This window comes from Eschrichtius robustus, chromosome 1 (assembly GCF_028021215.1).
Source record: "Eschrichtius robustus isolate mEscRob2 chromosome 1, mEscRob2.pri, whole genome shotgun sequence".
NCBI classification, from domain to species: domain Eukaryota; kingdom Metazoa; phylum Chordata; class Mammalia; order Artiodactyla; family Eschrichtiidae; genus Eschrichtius; species Eschrichtius robustus.
Genome location: NC_090824.1, coordinates 124,180,551 through 124,199,756, shown reverse-complemented (window position 1 = coordinate 124,199,756; position 19,206 = coordinate 124,180,551). Strand labels below are relative to the sequence as shown.

The following is a 19,206-nucleotide window of genomic DNA, read 5'->3' as shown; positions in this document are numbered from 1 at the left end:
TCTTCCCGAGGAAAGGATGCTCTGCACCCAGATCAGCTCTTCCCCAGCCCTGGCCTGGCCCATGCCCCTCCTCACCACCAAGACGTGCTCCAGAAGGTCCAGGTAGCCGAGGGTGCACTCCGTCCCGTACCGCAAGGCTCTGGTGCGCACCTCCTCACTGACCTCGGGGTGATAGGATGCTTGCTGGAGAGAGAAAGGAACATCGACATCTTAAAACAGGAAGAGCCAGCTGGCAAGTGGACCAGGCAGCCGGGTGGGGTCACTTGCCCAGCAGTGCTGTGTAGCCCAAGACCCAGAGGCAGGAGACGTTGATTCTGGAACTCCTCCCGTTTTACCTTCAGTGACCTCTCTGAGAAACCTTCCCTGCCTCCCTGGAGAGAGGAGGGGCTCTCCTCCACATTCTCCTGATACCTCCCACCTGTCTGCACTGCAGGTTCTCTGACAACACTTTGTGTCTTGCTTTTTCTAATGCCCGGAGGCCAGAAAAAAGCAAGTGAATCTGGCCCCTCTTTCCTTCCTTTCTCCTCATGCCCCCCCCATCTTTTATTGAAAGGTAAGAAATTCCACGTGTGCTAAAAAGCCCAGGAAAGATTCATGACTGGGGCTTACAGCAGAGGCAGTACCATCCCGGGATCTGCCTCCCTCTCTTCTGCAGCGTGAAGCATCCTGAAGAGCCCTCTCTGCTCACATGCTTATCACGCCCAGGTCCGCACTCTGTGACCTGATCACACTGCAGTCACAGTGAGTCTCCCGACCAGGGTTCACTGGCTCCTGGGAACCTTCAGAGAGCGAGCCCCCCAGCACCCTCAGAGGTGCCATAAATAACTCATCTCGCATTATACGCGTTGAGATAAGCAGACCAGGACGTACGGTTAACACAGCATCTGACCCTTTGTTCTTGTACTTGGGACCTGCCGACTTGAGTCATTCGTGAGCTATCATTTCAGATGGTACGCCCATTCACGGGGCTGCCAGATGAACTACAGAACATCCAGTTACATTTGAATTTCGAATAAACAATGAAAACTTTTAGCATAAGTATGGGGCAGCCCGTTTTTTTATTTGCTCAGTCTGGCAACCCTACCCATTTAGCCTTTCCTCCTTCTACAACCTCACTCTGGAAAGAACTCGAGGGGGCTTACAAGAATACAAAAAATAGAAAACTGCAAATAAATCACAAGTCAAGACAAATACAAATTACACATTAGGATAAAAGGTCAAGGCAGAAGGGGAAGCGTGACCCGCCTCCATGATCCCTCCAGTCAAATCCCTCTCCCCAGGACTGGGGGCTGTTGGGGGCAACACCTGGGAAATTTCCGCTTACCTGACCCCCCCCCCCCCCCCCAAACCACCCCAAGAGGGGTGGGGATAATTCGAGTGGCCGATATCTGTCATTTATGAGCCTGGTTGTATTCATCTGAGGACTAACGGGCCAGGCCTTTAACCCCTCCTGCGTTTTAATCAGCCTCGCCCCCGTGTCTCCAGGTGTGAGGACAGAGCCCATGTCTGGTTCGACGAGACACCACTGGGGGAAGACAAGGGTTATGATGCTCCTCCAGTAGGTAACGCGCAAGGCCCCCCTTGAGAGCTGTGCGGGGGCTGCTGGTCACGGCTGGTGGCTCTAACCTGGTAGGTCCCTTGGGGGAGGGCAATCGAGCAGTAAGTAGGAGGTCAAATGGTGTGACATTCTAATTCTACTTCTGGGAGCCTGCCTAAGGATATCATCCAAAGCACAGGAAAAACGGATATACCCAAAGATGTTCACTGCAGCTAAGTTGATGATTTAAAGAAACTGCAGACAATCTAAGCATCTGATAGTGGGGGAAAGAGTATATTCATTACCAGAGTATTTTGTGGTCAGTAAAGAGTCAGTTATAATGGCTGCTAGTAACGCAGAAACAGTCATGTAACATTAATTGTAGTCAGAGATATAAAACTGTATCTGAGGGGCTTCCCTGGTGGCGCAGTGGTTGAGAATCTGCCTGCCAACGCAGGGGACACGGGTTCGAGCCCTGGTCTGGGAAGATCCCACGTGCCGCGGAGCAGCTGGGCCCGTGAGCCACAGCTACTGAGCCTGCGCGTCTGGAGCCTGTGCTCCGCAACAAGAGAGGCCGCGATAGTGAGAGGCCCGCGCACCGCGATGAAGAGTGGCCCCCGCTTGCCGCAGCTAGAGGAAGCCCTGGCACAGAAATGAAGACCCAACATAGCCAAAAAAATAAATTAATTAATTTAAAAAAAAAAGCATTAAAAAAAAAATTGTATCGACATAGACGTATGGACATGAAAGGAAGACCAGAAAGAAACAGACATGAGAATAACCTGAGGGTGTAGGGAAGTCTGCATCCCCACCGGAGCAATTAGCGTAATCCTGTCTCTGATGAGTCAGTATGGGACCCACTGTGCCTCCGTTTCTGCCCTGCTCAGCCCCAAAGGTGGTGTTCAAATATGGCCACGTGGCGCTCTGCTTGGCACAGAGGGTTCCTTCTTGACCCACCAGTAGGCATCCCTGGCTTTCTATATGTTCTTATTGCATGCCCTTTCTGGCAAGCTGCCTCGTGCCCTTTCTGGCAAGCTGCCTTGTTTCCTTTCTGTGAAGGGATGGGAATACAGGAGACCAAAGGCAACATAAGTGTCAGTAAGTCCTATCCTAACAGGAGTCTCAGGGCTCAGCAGTGACTCTTGTCATCAAGTCTGGTGTTGGCGTGTGAAGCTCTGGCTGTTATTTTGTCCTGCAAAATCAGGATGGCCTGATCTAGGGTGGGATAACAGTGAGGACCTGAGGCTGGGCAAACGGCACCGGTCCTTTAATCTTTAACCTCCTCCCCTGAAAACGGGAACGTGTGTGAGGGGAGAGACTTGAAAATCACAGCTGCCTTCCATTTCCCCCTTTCATTTCACGTGTGTAATGTGGAGACAAAAGTACCCATCACTCATCAACCACGGCGACCTCGAGCTCTATGGCTGGGAGGCCACGGGCAGCAGAAACAGACTAGCCCGGAACTCAGAAGACACGATTTCAGTTCTGGTTCTGATTGTAAGTACAACAGCTGTGTGACCTTGGTCATGCCACTTCACCTCTCCAAGCCTGTTTCATCATCCATCACATTAGGAGAATTCCTTTACCCTTCCCATCTAGGATCGAACGACAGAACATACATGCCAGCCCTTCCAAAACTATCAGGTGCCCTGCATATACACCATGGTGGCCTTTAGGCCATATCTGGCTGGTAAATACTGTTCTTTTTTTTTTTTTTTAAGGAGTTTTTTTGTTTGTTTTTGATGCAGACCATTTTTAAAGTCTTTATTGAATTTGTTACAATACTGCTTCTGTTTTTCATGTTTTGCTTTTTGGCCCCGTGGCATGTGGGATCTTAGCTCCCTGACCAGAGATTGAACCCGCACCCCCAGCACTGGAGGGCCAAGTTTTCGCCACTGGACCACCAGGGAAGTCCCTGGTAAATACTGTTCTGACGGAGGCCGTAACCCCTTCAGGGAATTATCGCTTCTGCCAGGGCAGATCCCACTGAGCGCATCAAAACTGTACTTGTGGCCTCAGGAGAGTCTAAACTCCCCGGCCCAGCGCACTCGGTCCTCAGGACAGTGGCCCGACCCTCTTGCCACCCTCTGCTGCCCCCCCCACCCCCCGCCTACCCCTGTTCCCCACGCTCTACCCTCCCCCACACCCAGGAGACCAGGAAATGCGGTGCTTTCTCCCACACCCAGCCCTTCAGCCTGGCTGCCTCACCCTGCCTCTGCCCAGGGACCCCAGCCCACCGTACCCTTGCCAAGGAACCCGAGAGGCCATCGTCCGACCCCGCACCAGCTCTCCCCACAACTCACTGCACCACAAAGAAGGGCCCTGTTGCTGAGGACATCGAGCTGCAACAGCTGTTCTTCCCTTTCTGTGGCTCAGCCCCATCTGCCCACCACGGCAGGGGGGCCATCGATCCATCACGGAGCAGAAGTCAGGGTCCCTGGGCCACAGCTGTCCCTAGAAGGGTGGAGGGCTGGGGTGCAGGTGCTCAATGGGAGGCTCTTACGGCTCTCTGGCTTCACAGATCAAAAATAAAGGGAAGGTCATAAAGCTCAGGTCTCCCCAGCTCCTTCCACGAGCACCGGCTTAGGGCAGCGGCCCCCGCCGTCTCCCCAAGGATCAGAAAAGCTGCTCCAAGACGTCTGGCACACAGAGCAAAAAGGCAGATCCCTGACGTTCTGTTTGGTTCCTCTCACTCACTGCCTCACCCAATTATGGCAACACCCCTCCGGGCGCAGAATGGCTGCTGACCTATGGAAGCAGGAAAGGGTGCAGGCTGACGAGGGGTGTGGTTTTCCTTTGAAGGGCCTGGAACAAAATGCCACAGGCCCGCTTTACTACTGCCAGAGCGGCCTCCACTACAGCCCCTGTAAGAAGATGTCCCGCCTATTTAGGAAGAACTGAGAGGTGAAGTGGGAGGGTCAGTCAGCAGGCCTACTCCATGCCCTCTCAGACACAAAACTGCCCCCAGAGAGTCACCTCCCAGGGGCTGACGGGCACACCTTGCCTTCCCGCGTAGCCTATTACACACACAGGTTAAGGTACCGAGCGGCTCCCTTCTACACGTGGCCAGCCCCTCCCCCTCTCCAAACTGAACCCAACAGCTCAACCGTGACCGAACACTACCCTACCCACCCCAAACAACGCCAAGGCCTTTACCTTGCAAGCCGTCAACATATCTGACACGGCCTTCCGGCTCAGGTTGGCGGTGGCAATCACGTCCTCCTGTCGACACGAGTTCCCAGCTGCCACGGCTTTGGCTGTTGCCATAGTGATGCCTTTGGTCATCCTGATGGACTCCTCAGGTGATGATGTCTTTTCAGGTACCTCTTTGGACTGGAATACCTGGAAGTTAGAAATCGAAGTGCTGAAAAAATCAAAAAGGGAAGGACAGAAATAACTTATGCCTCCCCTACCGGCTGCGGCTCAGTGTCTGAAAACCGAGCCAGCCACGGGAAGAAGCCGTCAAATGGCAGGAAATTAGAAATCTGAGTACAGTAATATCATTCTTGCTTTCAAGATTCCGGCGTGGATAAGCCTCACACACCTGTACTCGGCATTCATGGGGACAACGTGGGGAGGGAGAACAATCTACAGCATTAACTTGTTTGCCTTCGGAAACTGACACTCAGCGTGTATTCGTTACCCCCCTCCACCGGGGCGGGGTAGGGGGGGGCATTGTGCGGCTTCCCAGTTCTCCTGGCCCATTCCTGCTCATGCTTCGGTAGTTCCCGGAAACTCCGCAGCCCAGATGCTGGTTCCAGGGCAGGACTGACCTGGATGCATTGCTCTGGACTCAGCTCTCTCTCTTTAAGAGGGTGTGGGGCTGGGGGAAATGAAGCATTCAGTTTCTTCTATTCTTAGCCTTTCTTACAAATATAACTGCCTAATTGTGTGGAGGTGTTCAGGTCGAGTGTGCCACGGTGACACTGTGAATTATTTAACAACACACACACACACACACACACACACACACACCTTTAGAGAAGCTGAAATAAATTAGCCATGGTAAGTGAATATCCCACTTTAAAGTTCCACCTGCCAGTCAAGCCAGCCGTTTCTGCTTCCAGCCCATCTGCCATGGTTCTACCATGAGTGATGGGTGCCCTGGCTGTCCCTGTACATGAGCACTCCCGAACCAGGTGGGGCTGCTCTGTCTTCTGCCCTAGGCAGCCACGTTCCAGCAGGGAAGTCTTCCTGGAAGCAGAAAGGAGGACCCAGCCAGCATCCCTGCCATGTGCCAACCACTGTTAAACATCACTACTCCCCTAAAAATGAACAGCTACCGTCAGGCCGCCCAGGACCACCCCTGAATGCTACAGTGGAATGAACACGGACAGAGCTCTCCACACTAACGTGGGCCTTGGGACACACGCTCCTTTGGAAACCTCCTGTGTCCATGAAAATGCACAGTCTGGGTCAATTCTAAACCACTTAGGTCGACCATGTGTCTGTAATTTCCCAAGAAAGCTCCAAATTTCAAATCGCTTCCATTGCCACCATTAGGCCCACCCACACCTGTCAGAATGTGTGTCCAGACTTTTGGTAAGAAACCCCCAGCCCGTGCAAGCAGGTTAGCACCAGACAGCAGCCTTAAGGCCTGTATTTTTTAGTTTCTTCTCCATGTGAGAACTAAGCACAACACCAACCAAGGCTGGATTCGTTAAAAACAGGACAAGAGAACCCAAGCCTCCATCAGCAAAACCCAACAGAACTGCTTGTCTCTACTGCTGCCCTTCAGCGGCTTGTGGCCCTCACAGGTGACCCTCTAAAGACGCCTCCTTCCAAAAGAGAAGCTGAATCTGTGATCAGACCTCCTATTAAAAAGAAATCTCAGTTTGAAACTACTCATTTTCAGCATATTTCTATTTCTAGGGATAAGGATGATTCAATCCACAATTGTCTCGGGATCAAAAGAACAGGAGACAATCACAGGTTCACCAGGACACCCTCGCTCTGCAACGGTGGAACAAGGTAAGAACGAACATGGGGTCAGCGTCTCTGAGATCAGACACCACACACAGAAGGAAGCCTGACGTTAGAGGGAAGTGTCCCAGGTAAAGGCATCCAGGTTTTCCTAACAGCCAACCTCAGACTCCCAAATCCTTACGTGTGCAGCAGTGTGAGTGTTGCCGGTGGCAACGGGAATCAGGAGGGGCTACGTGGCTGCACAGTGTACACATCATTTAAACTCAAGGCGAGGCCAAGCGGCTACACTGAATTTTCCCTTTACCAGGACTCTTCTGTAGCACTTTCGTTTCACGCTGCAATTTTAGTGGAATTAAACCTGAACGGTCCCAAGCCATACGTTAATTCATTTAATTACAATGACAAATTGATCCTAGCCAAACTCCGAGGTCAGTTTCACATGGGGTCTCCATGATACAAACGTACCAGCAGGCAGGCAAGTGGGCCTCCCTAGCTCAGGTGTTCCAGGTAAAACCTCTTTACGCTAGAAGTCTCAGAGAAGCTGCACTGGGGTCAGCTGCTGGATGTGGACTCTGAGGGAGGTGACTGGTTGCTCCTTACCGTGAGCTCCTGCTTCATGTACTCGATGGTGGCCTCAAGCGCCCGTGTGCCCCGGGTGGCCTCGTCCTCCACCGCCTTCACGGTCTTGAGGAGGGAGGTGACATTGGTCACCATCACCTGCACGGGAAGAGATGTCAAGAGAATACAGGGAGTGCGCTGAGGTCCCATCCCTCCTTTTAGTTCCGGATCTAATGCCACGAGTACCAGCACCTCTAAGTGAGAAAGGAGCTCAGATGCACATCCTCCAATACTCTTGAGTGTGCATCTCTCACCGCAGCACCCCTGGCACGCTTGCCCCTAATTGGGGCTCCACTCTACCTTGGCGGCCCCCTTGAGCTGGTACATGGAGGGGTCATCGGCGGGCTTGCTGGCAGCTCCCTTGGTAGCACCAATGAGATCTGAGAGGGCCTTAGCCACGTCTTTGATGGCATTGATCAACACCACCTGAAAGAGAGCATGGGCCCAGCTGAGCAGGCTGCACCCAGAGCACACAGCCCAAGAGCAGGGCTCTCCAACAGCAGCTCCCAAACCTGCAGCACAGGAGAATCCCCAGGAACCACCCTTGGAGACTCTGATGCGAGGCTGGGTGGAAAACCAGATTGCAGACTTGAAGAAGCTCCCTAAGGGAGTCAGATGCTGAGCCAGAAAGCAGGACCCCAGTAGATTTAGCATATTCAGAAACACCGCCTAGCTGGCGGCTCTGCTGACAAGCTGCCTATGAAAGGATGAGGGCAGCTAGGCAGACACCCCGAGACGCCATGCCACGCACCTGTGCCCGGAACTGGTCACCAAAACCACTGAGAACAAAATGCAAGCCTTCTGCCCTGGCTTGCAAGGCCTCCGTGGCAGCCCACCTGCGTCCCCAGACTTGGTTCCTGGGATCCTGACTCACTCAGCATGTTATAGGCATGTGGGTCTGTGTTTCTTCCCTATTGGAAATCCTCCCTCGTTCCAACCTCAGGGCCTCTGCTCTTGTTCCCCTCTCTGCCTGGAACCCGGCTTTTCTCATCCTTCAGGTCTCAGCTCAAACGTCATGTCCTCAGATACCCTTCTTGACCACTCTAGCTATAAGCCCACCCCCACTGAAACTCCCTCAGCTTGCCCTGTTTTATTTATAGCACTTAGCAGTATGTGGAATTACTTTATTATTTATTCACTTATACACCATCTGTCTTCTTCCTCAACTTGGATGGAAGCTGTAGGAGGGCCGGCCTGGTCTTCTGTCTGTTGTGTTTTGCACTCAGGACAGGACCTGGCGTGCAGTGGGCCCTCAGCAAATAGTCACGGAATGAGTGAATATACAGATGTGTACCCATGTAACACTGGATGGAACACAGTATCTTCACTCTTCTAACTGAACAGACACCACGGGCCACTTCTTCTGTGTGTTAGACTTGGAATCTCAAATACCAGGCATATTTAGGAATTACATGATATTGGGTATTACATTTAAGTTTTCTGGGTCCAGCAGCTACAATAACAACTCCTACTTCTAAAACAACAACTTCCCTTCGTTGAGGGCAATGTTCCAGATGCCGAGCCAAGCACAATGCGCATTATCTTATTTAACCCTCATCACTGCCACTTTGAGTGGGAACTACGTTGCTCGTGTCCAGACTGGCAGAGGCTGGGAATGGCAAGGTTGGGATTCAGACTCTGGTCAGTGTGATCACAAGGGCCACGGTCTTCACCTCCACACTGTATTACGCTCTATGGCCCTGGCTCCTCATCTACAAATGGGGTGAGCAGTGCCAGCCCTGCCCATTTACCGCACTGCTGGCAGGATAAACTGAATAATGGACGTGAAAACGTCTTAGAAACTCTAGTGTCCCAGAACCTGCAAGCACAGCCACGCCATGACTGCCCAGCCTCCCAACCCTCCCCGTCTCCATCCCGTGGCTTCTCACCCACAGGGTGCACGGGGTCTCTGTCAACCTCTGAAACCACAGGGCAGCTCGGGCTGTGATGGGGCTCGTGAGGGGGGGGCTAACGGTGGGGACCACCACGGGGAGGCGCAGCGGGCAGGTGTGCTGCCGACACCTGGCGTACACTGTCCCATCCCAGGTCACTGCACAGCAACCAGCGAGTGGGCACACTTTTCTGAGGGGACATCTCCCACTGGCGGTCTCAAAAGAAGCTGGGACCTAGGACATCTAGACCATTTGGGAGTTTAAGCCTCTAAGCAATTCGATATGTTTCTCTGTATCCAAAGATTTAAATCCTCCCAGCTGATTCATTCCAAGTTGAGCCGGACTAGGGGAAAGTGTGGGTTCCATCCCCACTGATGCGTTTTCTAGCTTTTCCTTCCTTCCTCCGTGGGGGTAAGAACAATACCCAGGCAGAGACTTCCGTGAGTGCTTCGCATTCCGGAGGCAGCCAATCTGAGCTCTGATGTTATCAAAGAGAAAGCCAGCAGAAGGAGTAAAAAGCCAACAGACGGAATGCTTCCTTTATGGAGCTCCGCTCCAGCAGAGGACATCAGGAAGGGAAGGGTCACAGCCGTGTGGGAGCAAAGCTGGTGGCCCTGTGCTCACCAGAACAGTAGCTGTCGTCAACCCTGGCGCTGGATGGTAGGAGGTTCTCTCTCCAGTGTTGTCCAAATGGGCCGAATAGGCTCGTTTACTGAGTATGGTTTAAGCAGTGAAAACTGAAGTGTTTACCACACTGGGGTTGAAATAGCAGAGGGAGTTTTAAGTTTTGCACTCGGGAGTGGGGAGAATCCATCAATGACGGCCACGGTTGGCTGTTAGTTCAGCAAGAGCTGAACTGCTTTGCTGGGTATCTACGATGTGTGGGAGCAGTGCTTGGTGTGTAGGCTTCAAAGATCAATAAACCATGATTCCTGTCCTCGAGGAGCTGATGGTCTAGGCTGGGGAACCAAGGACCAGGTAGGCAATGGCAGTGAAGTGGCTAAATCCAAAGCAGAGCGTCACAGAGCGTGGAGCCCTTCCGTGCCCCTCAGCTCCTCTCTCTCCTCCCCTTCAGAGCCAAACTTTTCAAGTGGGGCGTCTATACACACTAGCTTCCTTCCTTCACCCGCATCTGGCCACTGCTCACTTACAGCTCTGGCTGGGTGGCCACTGCCCTCCACGGCCCTGGGCCTGGCTCTCAGACCTTTGTCTTTCTTGCTGCCTTGGCTGCATCTCTGGTGGGTTGCTGCACTCCTTCCTCTTAACATCAGGCCCCTGGCTTTCCTCCTACCAGCTGCTTCTCAGTCTCCTTAGGTATCTCTTTCTCCTGAAGATGGTCCTCAATAGTGGATTCCTCAGCTCCGCCTTGATCCCTTCTCCTCTTCCTTCCGCAGACGGTGGTTGCAGTCACTGTCTGTCGGCCAATAACCCCTACATCCACATCCCCCAAACTGAGCAGGCTCAAGCCTACACACTTGTTCTACCTGAGTGTCTCTCTGGAACATCCAATGCCACACGCTGCAAACTGAACTCACCTGCATCTCCGCCTGGGGCAGCCCTCCCTCCAGGGAGCCCCAGCTGGGCACATGGAGCCACCGTCCATTCACTGATCTAGCCTGAAACGCGCAGTCATCCCGGCCTCCCGCCTCTCCCTCATCTCCAACGCTCACTGCGTCCAATCGTTTACCAAGCCCAGCTGAGTCTTCTTCTTTTTTTTTTTTTTTAATTTATTTACTTATTTTATTTTTGGCTGTGTTGGGTCTTCGTTTCTGTGCGAGGGCTTTCTCTAGTTGCGGCGAGCGGGGGCCACTCTTCATTGCGCTGCGCGGGCCTCTCACTATCGCGGCCTCTCTTGTTGCAGAGCACAGGCTCTAGAGCACAGGCTCAGTAGTTGTGGCTCATGGGCCCGGTTGCTCCACGGCATGTGGGATCTTCCCAGACCAGGGCTCGAACCTGTGTCCCCTACATTGGCAGGCAGATTCTCAACCACTGCGCCACCAGGGAAGCCCCCCCGCTGGGTCTTCTTTACAGACTCCTCTCAAATCTTCTGGCTTGTCTCCATAGCCATGGCCACACCACAGTCCATGCCACTATCCTGCCTACATAACTGCTTCCTACCAGTCCCCAAACCACAGACGCACCCGTGCACATGTTGTCCACTCCCAAAGTTCCTATTTTGCCTTTGCTTTCTTCTGAGGCCTGGCGCACAGTGTCTGTGGGACCACGAGGCCCGCCCGTACCTACCTGGGTCTCGGGGTCGTCAGAGCCCAGGCTGGCGGCCCCCAGCTTGACCACCTCGGCGAGCTGGGTGATGGTGGCTGCCGAGGACTGGGCTGCCTGGGCCAGCTTGTCTGGAGTGGATGCAGCCCCCGAAACCAGCAATTTCGTGTCTTCCACCAAGGCCTTGGCTGTCTTCAGAATGTTCTCCCTGAGAAAGGTGGGAGAGCATGGGGAGGAGGAGAGACAAAGGGCAGAGCTTGGTCACTGGTAGTCAGGAGGAAAAGAAACCCTTCTAGGGGCTTTTGTTAAAGGGCGCTGAAGAAGAGAGGTGATGCGTTTCTCCTCCCTTAACAGGAGGCTCTCATCTTCCATGTAAGAGAATTAGGAGAGAGGAGAGGAAAGTCAGCCCAGAATTCACATAGTCGATTAATGGTAAAGCTTCAATTAAAGATTCAGGCTTATCAGTTTGGCCCCCTTCCCCCCGCCCTGTAGCTTCTTCCCTGGGGTTCCTACTATCCCTGAAAATATGTCATAGTTACAGGGACGTGTGAGGACACATGGGTCAGGGGACCTTGCCCTGGACATCACAGCCCCAGGGGCTGGGTTCTGGAAGGGGTGACAGGGCACTGGGAATCTCCTCCCCTGCCCAGTCCTGGGCCTGAAGAGAGAGGAAGAAAGGTGCTGGACATGTGGCGAGGATATGTGGGGTCTCCAGCAGCAAACGGAGACCCTGGTACCAGTCTCTGAAGCAGAGTCTCAAGAGTCTAAAGAGCCCGGGAGAGACAGCAGGCTCGAAGCTTCACTGTCCAGTTAGGTAAGAGCTACATGCCTGCCTGGGCCACTACCAGTCGTACGAGGGATGGTGAAAAAATCAGGGGCACAGCTTTTTAGCTTAGAAAGCAAAAAGATCCAAAAGCTATCCTCTGCTGGAGCAGACTGGATTTAGGCTGTGAGAGGCAAAGCTGGAACACAACTCTGTTAGCAGTTGAGAAAAGGCACTTATTTTGATTACGTGGGTCACTTCCCCCACTTGAGCGTCCTGTTGAAATCAAAATGGATATAACCACATTTCTGGCTCTTGGGCAGCATCTCCAAAGTCCATCAGGCCATACTGAACCTCTCCCCATCCAGGAGCCCACAGGACAGCCTTCACTCCCATACCTGTGGTCGGCGAAGGTCTCGTTGTTCTCTGCGTTCAGGGTCCCCGCGGTCGCAAACATGATGGTGGTGTCCAGGTCGGCGATGATCCCAGACACAGCAGTGGCAGCTGTGATACATGCCTGGGTCCCCTTGTTCCCAGCTTGGAGAGCTGACAGCACCAAGGACACCTATAGGCAGAGAGGAAATGTCAGGGGGTGTGGAAGACGGAGAAAATATAACCCATGGGTTTTCAGACTACAAAAAAAAGGAAACACTGCAAAGAATGCTCAAAAAATAGAAGAGGAGGAAACTCTTCCAAACTCATTTTATGAGGCCAAAATTACTCTGATACCAAAACCAGGCAAGGATGCCACAAGAAAATAAAATTACAGGACAATATCCCTGATGAACACAGATGCAAAAATCCTCAACAAAATATCAGCAAACCGAACTCAACAATACAGTAAAAGTATCACACACCATGATCAAGTGGGATTTATTCCAGGGATGCAAGGATGGTTCAACATCCGCATATCAGTCAATGTGATACACCGCATTTACAAAATGAAGGGTAAAAATCATATAGTCATCTTAATAAATGCAGGAAAAGCGTTTGACAAAATTCAACAACCGTTTATGATAAAAACTCTCAATAGAGTGGGTATAGAGAGAACATACCTCAGTATAATAAAGTCCACATACAACAAGCCAATAGCTAACATCATATTCAAAGGCGAAAAGCTAAAAGCTTTAGACAAGAAATAAAAGTCATCCAAACTGGAAAGAAGTAAAACTGTCACAATTTGCAGATGACATGATATTATATGTAGAAAACCCTGATGACTCCATAAAAAAAAAAAATTAGACTAAATGAATTCAGCAAACTTGCAGGATACAAAATCAGTAAACAAAAATCTATTGTGTGTCTATACACTAACAACAAACATCAGAAAGAGAAATTAAGAAAACAATCCCATTTACAATTGCATAAAAAAGAACAGAATACCTAGGAATAAATTTAACCAAGGAGTTGAAAGACCTGTATGTTGAAAACTACAAGACATCAAAGAAAGAAACTGAAGAAGGCACAAATAAATGAAAAGATATTCTGTGCTCATGGATTAGAAGAATATTGTTAAAATAGTAGTTTGGTAGTATAAAACACTACCAAAACCAGTATGCAATTCAATGCAATTCTTATCAAAATTAAAATGGGGGCTTCCCTGGTGGTGCAGTGGTTAAGAATCTGCCTGCCAATGCAGGGGACACGGGTTCAAGCCCTGGTCCGGGAGGATCTCACATGCCATGGAGCAACTAAGCCTGTGCACCACAACTACTGAGCCTGCGCTCTAGAGCCCACAAGCCACAACTACTGAGTCCACGTGCCACGCCTACTGAGGCCTGAACGTCTAGAGCCCATGCTCCACAACAAGAGAAGCCACCACAATGAGAAGCCTGCACACCGCAACGAAGAGTAGCCCTTGCTCACCACAACTAAAGAAAGTCTGTGCGCAGCAACGAAGACCCAACGCAGCCAAAAAAAAAAAAAAAAAAAAAATTAAAATGGCATTTTTCGTAGAAAATGAACAAACAATCCTAAAATTTGTATGGAACCATAAAAGATCCCAAATAGCCAAAGCAATTTTGAGAAAGAAGAACAAAACTGGAGGCATAATGGTTTCTGATTTTAAACTATATCACAAAGCAACAGTAATTAAAACAGTATGGTAATGGCATAAAAAAAGACACATAGATCAATGGAATAGATAGTTCAGAAATAAACCCATTCATATCTGATCAATTAATTTATGACAAAGGAGCCAAGAATATACAATGGGGAAAGAACAGTCTGTTCAATAAATGGTGTTGAGAAAACTGGACAGCCACATGCAAAAGAATCAAACTAGACCATTATCATACACTATACACAAAAATTAACTCAAAATGGATTAAATATAAGACCTGAATGTAAGACCTGAAACCCCTAGAAGAAAATATAGCTGGTCACTTCTTTGACATAGGTCTTGGGTCTTGGCAATGAATCTGACACCAAAAGCACACGAAACAAAAGCAAAAATAAACAAGTGGGACTATATCAAACTAAAAAGTTTCTGCACAGGAAAGGAAACCACCAACAAAATGAAAAGGCAATCTACTGAATGGGAGAAAATATTGATATTTGCAAATCATATATCTGGTAAACATATAAAGAACTCATACAACTCAATAGCAAAAAAAAAAAAATGTGATTTTAAAAATGGGAAGAATATCTCAATGGATATTTTTCCAAAGAAGATACACAGACGGCCAACAGGCACATGTAAATATGCTCCACATATTTGTCAGGGAAATGCAAATCAAAACCACAATGAGATATCACCTTACATCTGTCAGAATGTTAATTATTAAAATGAAGTAACAAGTGTTGGCAAAGATGTAGAGGAAAGTGAACCCTTACGCACCTTTGGTGGGAATAAAAATTGGTGCACCCCTATATGAAAAACAGTATGGACGTTCCTCAAAACATTAAACATAGAACTACCATGTGATCCCACAATTTTACTTTTGGGTATTTATTCAAAGAAAATGAAAACACTAACTCAAAAAGATATATGTGCCCCCATGTTCACTGTAGCACTATTTATAATAACCAAGACAAGGAAAAAACCCAAGTGTCCATCAATGGATGAATGGATAAAGAAAATGTGGTACATATACACATGGAATATTATTCAGCCATAAATAAGAATGAAATCTTGCCATTTTCGACAACATGAATGGACATCAAAGGCATTATGCTAACTGAAATAAGTCAGAGAAAGACAAATACTGCATGACCTCTCTTTTATGTGGAATCTTAAAACAGAAACAAACACCAAGCTCATAGACAGAGAGAACAGACTGGTGCATGCCAGAGGCGGGGGATGAGGGGTAGGAGAAATGGGTGAACTGTTTTCGTTTTAGTCTAAATAAATTGAATAAAAATGAAAACAAAACAAAAAAACAATCAAACTCATAGAAAAAGAGGTCAGATTTGTGGTTATGGCAGGGGGGTGGGGTAGGGTGGGGTGGTGGTGAGATTGAAGGAAGGTGGTCAAAAGGCACGAACTTCCAGTTTTAAGAAAGTCCTACGGATGCAATGCACAACATGATGACTATAGTTAACACTGCTTTGTGATCTTTATGAAAGTTGTTAAAATCCTAAGAGTTCTTATCACAATGAAAAAATATACAGACATGTATACTTTTTGTATTGATATGAGATGAGGGATGTTAACTAAACTTATTGTAATCATTTCATGACATACCTAAGAAAGCATGATGCTGTGCAACCTAACTTAAACAGTGCTATATGTCAATTATACTTCAATAAAACTGGAAAAAAAAGGTAAAACAAAACAGAACAGTGAATTTTCTCTCCAGGAGTCAATGCGGCTCAGGGGTTACCAGCACAGTTTGGAGTCAACAGCCTGCCTGAATCAGAGCACTGCCATTTGCTGGCTACACGACTTGGGCAGGCTGTTTCACCTCTCCAAGTCTCAGTTTCCTCATCTGGAAAAGGGGGCTATTACTTCTTGCCAATCAGGGTTGATGGGAGGAGTAAGTGGTGGAGAAATGCACGTAAATTACTAGGCAGGTAATAAGGGTTTACTAGAGGGTAGATGCTACTCTACTTGATGCTTCTGAAATCACAAAGAGGGATAAGGATCGGGCTCCCGTAAAAGGTGTGGCTGTTTCCGTCCCCTCTGATCAGGTTTTCTGTAGAACAGCCCTCTGCTAACACTTGTCACTCCTTCCCTCGGCTGCCTCTTGTCTAGAAGTTCTTCATAGTGGACCCCAGAGAGGACCCCCTCGTGTAAACTCTCCACCCACCACTCCCTCGCACCATCATCTGCCACCAGCAGGTTGGCTAACGTGTTCACTCCAGTGCCTTCCACGCCAGAAACCCTCTGCTGGCACCTGTCACCCCTCCAGTGCACCCTCATGTCCCTAAAGACACCTTCCTACAAGGCAAGCTGGACCCACCACACCCCTGGGGACAGCTCTCCCCCTGCTGTGGAGAGGAGCTGAGCTCCCTTCACAACTGGATCCCATCTCCCAGGCCTCCCCCCACGTTCCTGCCACACAAGCCCCCTCCTTCCTTCCTCACCCACCCCCTCTCTTGCCCTTTTGGGTCTGCCCTCCTGGCTGGACACAATCACACAGACACACCTAGACAGGTAAGAAAGACGGCAGGTGGAGGTGGGAGGGCAGGAGATGGGCAGGGCAGAGGGATGTAGCAGGAAACTGCCCAAAAGGCTAGATGCTCTGCCCGAGCCGACCCCCTGCCTCTGACCCTTCTCCTGGTGTCCTGAGTCAGGGATCCTCTGCTGGAGGAGCGGTAAGACGGAGGCCAGCTCAGGAAGACCAGGCTGCTTGCCCACGCTCACCAGCACCACGCAGCTTGGACCCCCTCCTTCCCTCCCTCGTGCTCCTGTTCCAAGGTTTCCTACGGGGGAACTTGGCACGAGTAACTTCAACAACAAGGAAGGGCTTTCAATGGAGGGAGAGCGCCTTCCTCGAGCTGAGAGATTTATTTCCTCATCCTGGGGAGGCCAGGGAGGCCTGGACAGTCCTGTGGGCTGCGGGAGACTGATGTCCGGCTGTGGCAAGGGGCCTCGTACAGAGCAGCCTCTGTCCAGGCAGTTTCCAGGGGAGGGTCCCCCCTCCCACCCCTCAAGTCCTGCTGCCAAGCTTCTCAACGGTGCAGAGCTCTCTGTCCTGCGACCCAAGTGAAGGAGAGGGAAACACCAGCAAAGCACGGATGCTGCCGCCGGCACCTCAAGCGGCCTGCACAGCAGCTGCCCTGAAAAATGACTCTGAGAAATAAGCCAAGCAAAACCATCAGCAAACTGTGGGAGAGTCAAGGAACTACTGGGAACGAAGGGATGTTCAGAACGGGGCGCTGTGAACCATGGAAAACTTCCAGGGAGAAGGGAGTGTTGGAGGACAGAGAGACAGGGAACAGCGCCTAGAATTTACTAAGCGTTGAACAGTGTGCCTGGCACTGTGCCAGGCTCTTTGACCCGTATCGCTGCATGTAATCTACACACCCCGTAGGCCAGGTATTCTCTTTCTTCATCCTCCCTTTACTGATGGGGAAGTTGAGGCTTGGCAGGGTGAAGTAGCTTAGCTGAGACCCTAGAGTCCCATGCACTACGCTATGTGATTCTCTCTACAAACAGCTGCCGACAGTCAGAAAACTTCCTGCCAGCTCCTGCTCTCCCGTCACGGTGCCATGTGACTTCGCGGGTGCCAACCCTCCTCACTGCACTGTCTCATCTGGAAATAAAGAGGTCACAAAAGAGGAGCTGTGGGTCCTTCTTGCTCACCCCCAGCACCTGGGAGCCTCTCTGAGAAGGGAGCCTGGCGGCAAAAGTGTGCAAACGGGCTGCAGGGAGCGGCTCCTGGCACTGACTGTGACTTGGGACACCACCTGGCCAGTCTGTCCACAGGAGAGACTTCCAAGTTGACCGCCAGGACCCTGACCTCTGTGGGACTGTCCTTCTCACGCTCTCAGTTTCTCAGGACCACAGATCACCCCCAGCTGCCTGATGTGCCCTGGCCCTGGGGAGACCCTGGGTGGGAGGGAAGACGATCAGACCTAACCCAGCTGGCTGGTTTTTGGCTTAGTTTCCTGGTCTGTCCCTGGTCTCGGCGGGTCCCGCCTGCCCTGAGGGCTGCTCCTTACCTTCTCCGTGACCGCGCGGGCACACTCGATCAGCTCCCTTTTGGTGTAGCTGTCCGTGGGGCACACCTGGAGGGCCCCCGCCTTCTGCACCAGGAAGATGCAGCCGTGGCCCAGGTCCTGCACCCGAGTGCGAATCTGGAAGCCAATCTGTGGAGGCAAGTCCGGGGTGGGGAGGGGGAAGCATGATGGCCCTGCCATCGAGGTCTTCCCTACGTGGAAAATTTCTCTTACATCCTAGGGGAGCCTGGCTGGGAAAATTCCACTGCTATTAGGAGTCTGTGTTTGGTGAACTATGGAATTTGGTTGATTTTGCTTCCTGTTTTAGAGACTGTAAAATACCCGCAGCCCCTAGTAAGCAAGCTTAATAATATTTGTTACCTTTTCTGGTGCATTTCTTTACCTATATCCTGAGCCACTAGGTAAGAATGTTAGATGAATTCTGTGGGATTATTCATTCAACCAGTGTTTATTGAGCCCCTACCGTGTGTCAGGGCCTCTTTGAGGCAGGTAATGTATTTAATTTCATTGATTTCTCACAAAAGCCCTAGAGGGTAATTAGAAGTTCAGAATATATAGCTTTAGTATAAAGCAAATTTTAAAGTGTTCAGATTCTTGCAAAATTGCCAGGTTTACCAACCAGAACGCCCCCTTCCTCAGCTGTCCCATAGAGCGAGAGTAACCATGCTGGGCCCAGGTTCCCTTTCTAGCAAGCCAGGTTGAGGTTTCCTTAAAAAATTACATGTTTAGAGCTGCCGGCTTAGCAGGCGTGCATTCTTTTAATGACCCCTGGGTTGTGTGATTATAAAAGGTACTTTGCCTGAAAGAAGCCAAATAAGTTCCACTATGGATAAGGTGCCAGCTGTCTCTGTGGTGTAGTCAATTCCACCTCCACTGCCCAAAGCTTGCATTCTTCTGGCTTTGTTTCACATCAGTTTTCATGTTTGTCTGATCAATACAGCCCAGGTAAGCAACTAAACACGGAACAAAACACCTCTAAGCTAAGTGTTATTTTCAAGAATCCACAGTAGCTAGAGGCTGTGTGCTGATCCTTCCAGCGTTTCTCAAGAAGACTTACTAAAAGAGCCCAGGTTTTGTGAATAAAACCTGGGAATTCACACACACCTGGGAATTTGGGCCACCTG

General features: G+C 50.3%; 1 protein-coding gene across 3 annotated transcripts in view; it reads right to left on the bottom strand.

Annotated features, from left to right (window-relative positions):
- Nucleotides 1–19,206, bottom strand: part of TLN2 (talin 2) — a 456,139-nt gene that overhangs the window by 34,647 nt on the left and 402,286 nt on the right. For all 3 annotated transcript variants that reach the window (XM_068552880.1, XM_068552889.1, XM_068552896.1), the window contains 7 exons: nt 18,065–18,211; nt 12,355–12,521; nt 11,218–11,401; nt 7,382–7,507; nt 7,064–7,180; nt 4,694–4,879; nt 76–183 (listed from right to left, as the gene is read on the bottom strand). In XM_068552880.1, the coding sequence (XP_068408981.1) occupies nt 76–183; nt 4,694–4,879; nt 7,064–7,180; nt 7,382–7,507; nt 11,218–11,401; nt 12,355–12,521; nt 18,065–18,211 (1,035 nt within the window). The remainder of the gene's footprint in view (nt 1–75; nt 184–4,693; nt 4,880–7,063; nt 7,181–7,381; nt 7,508–11,217; nt 11,402–12,354; nt 12,522–18,064; nt 18,212–19,206) is intronic.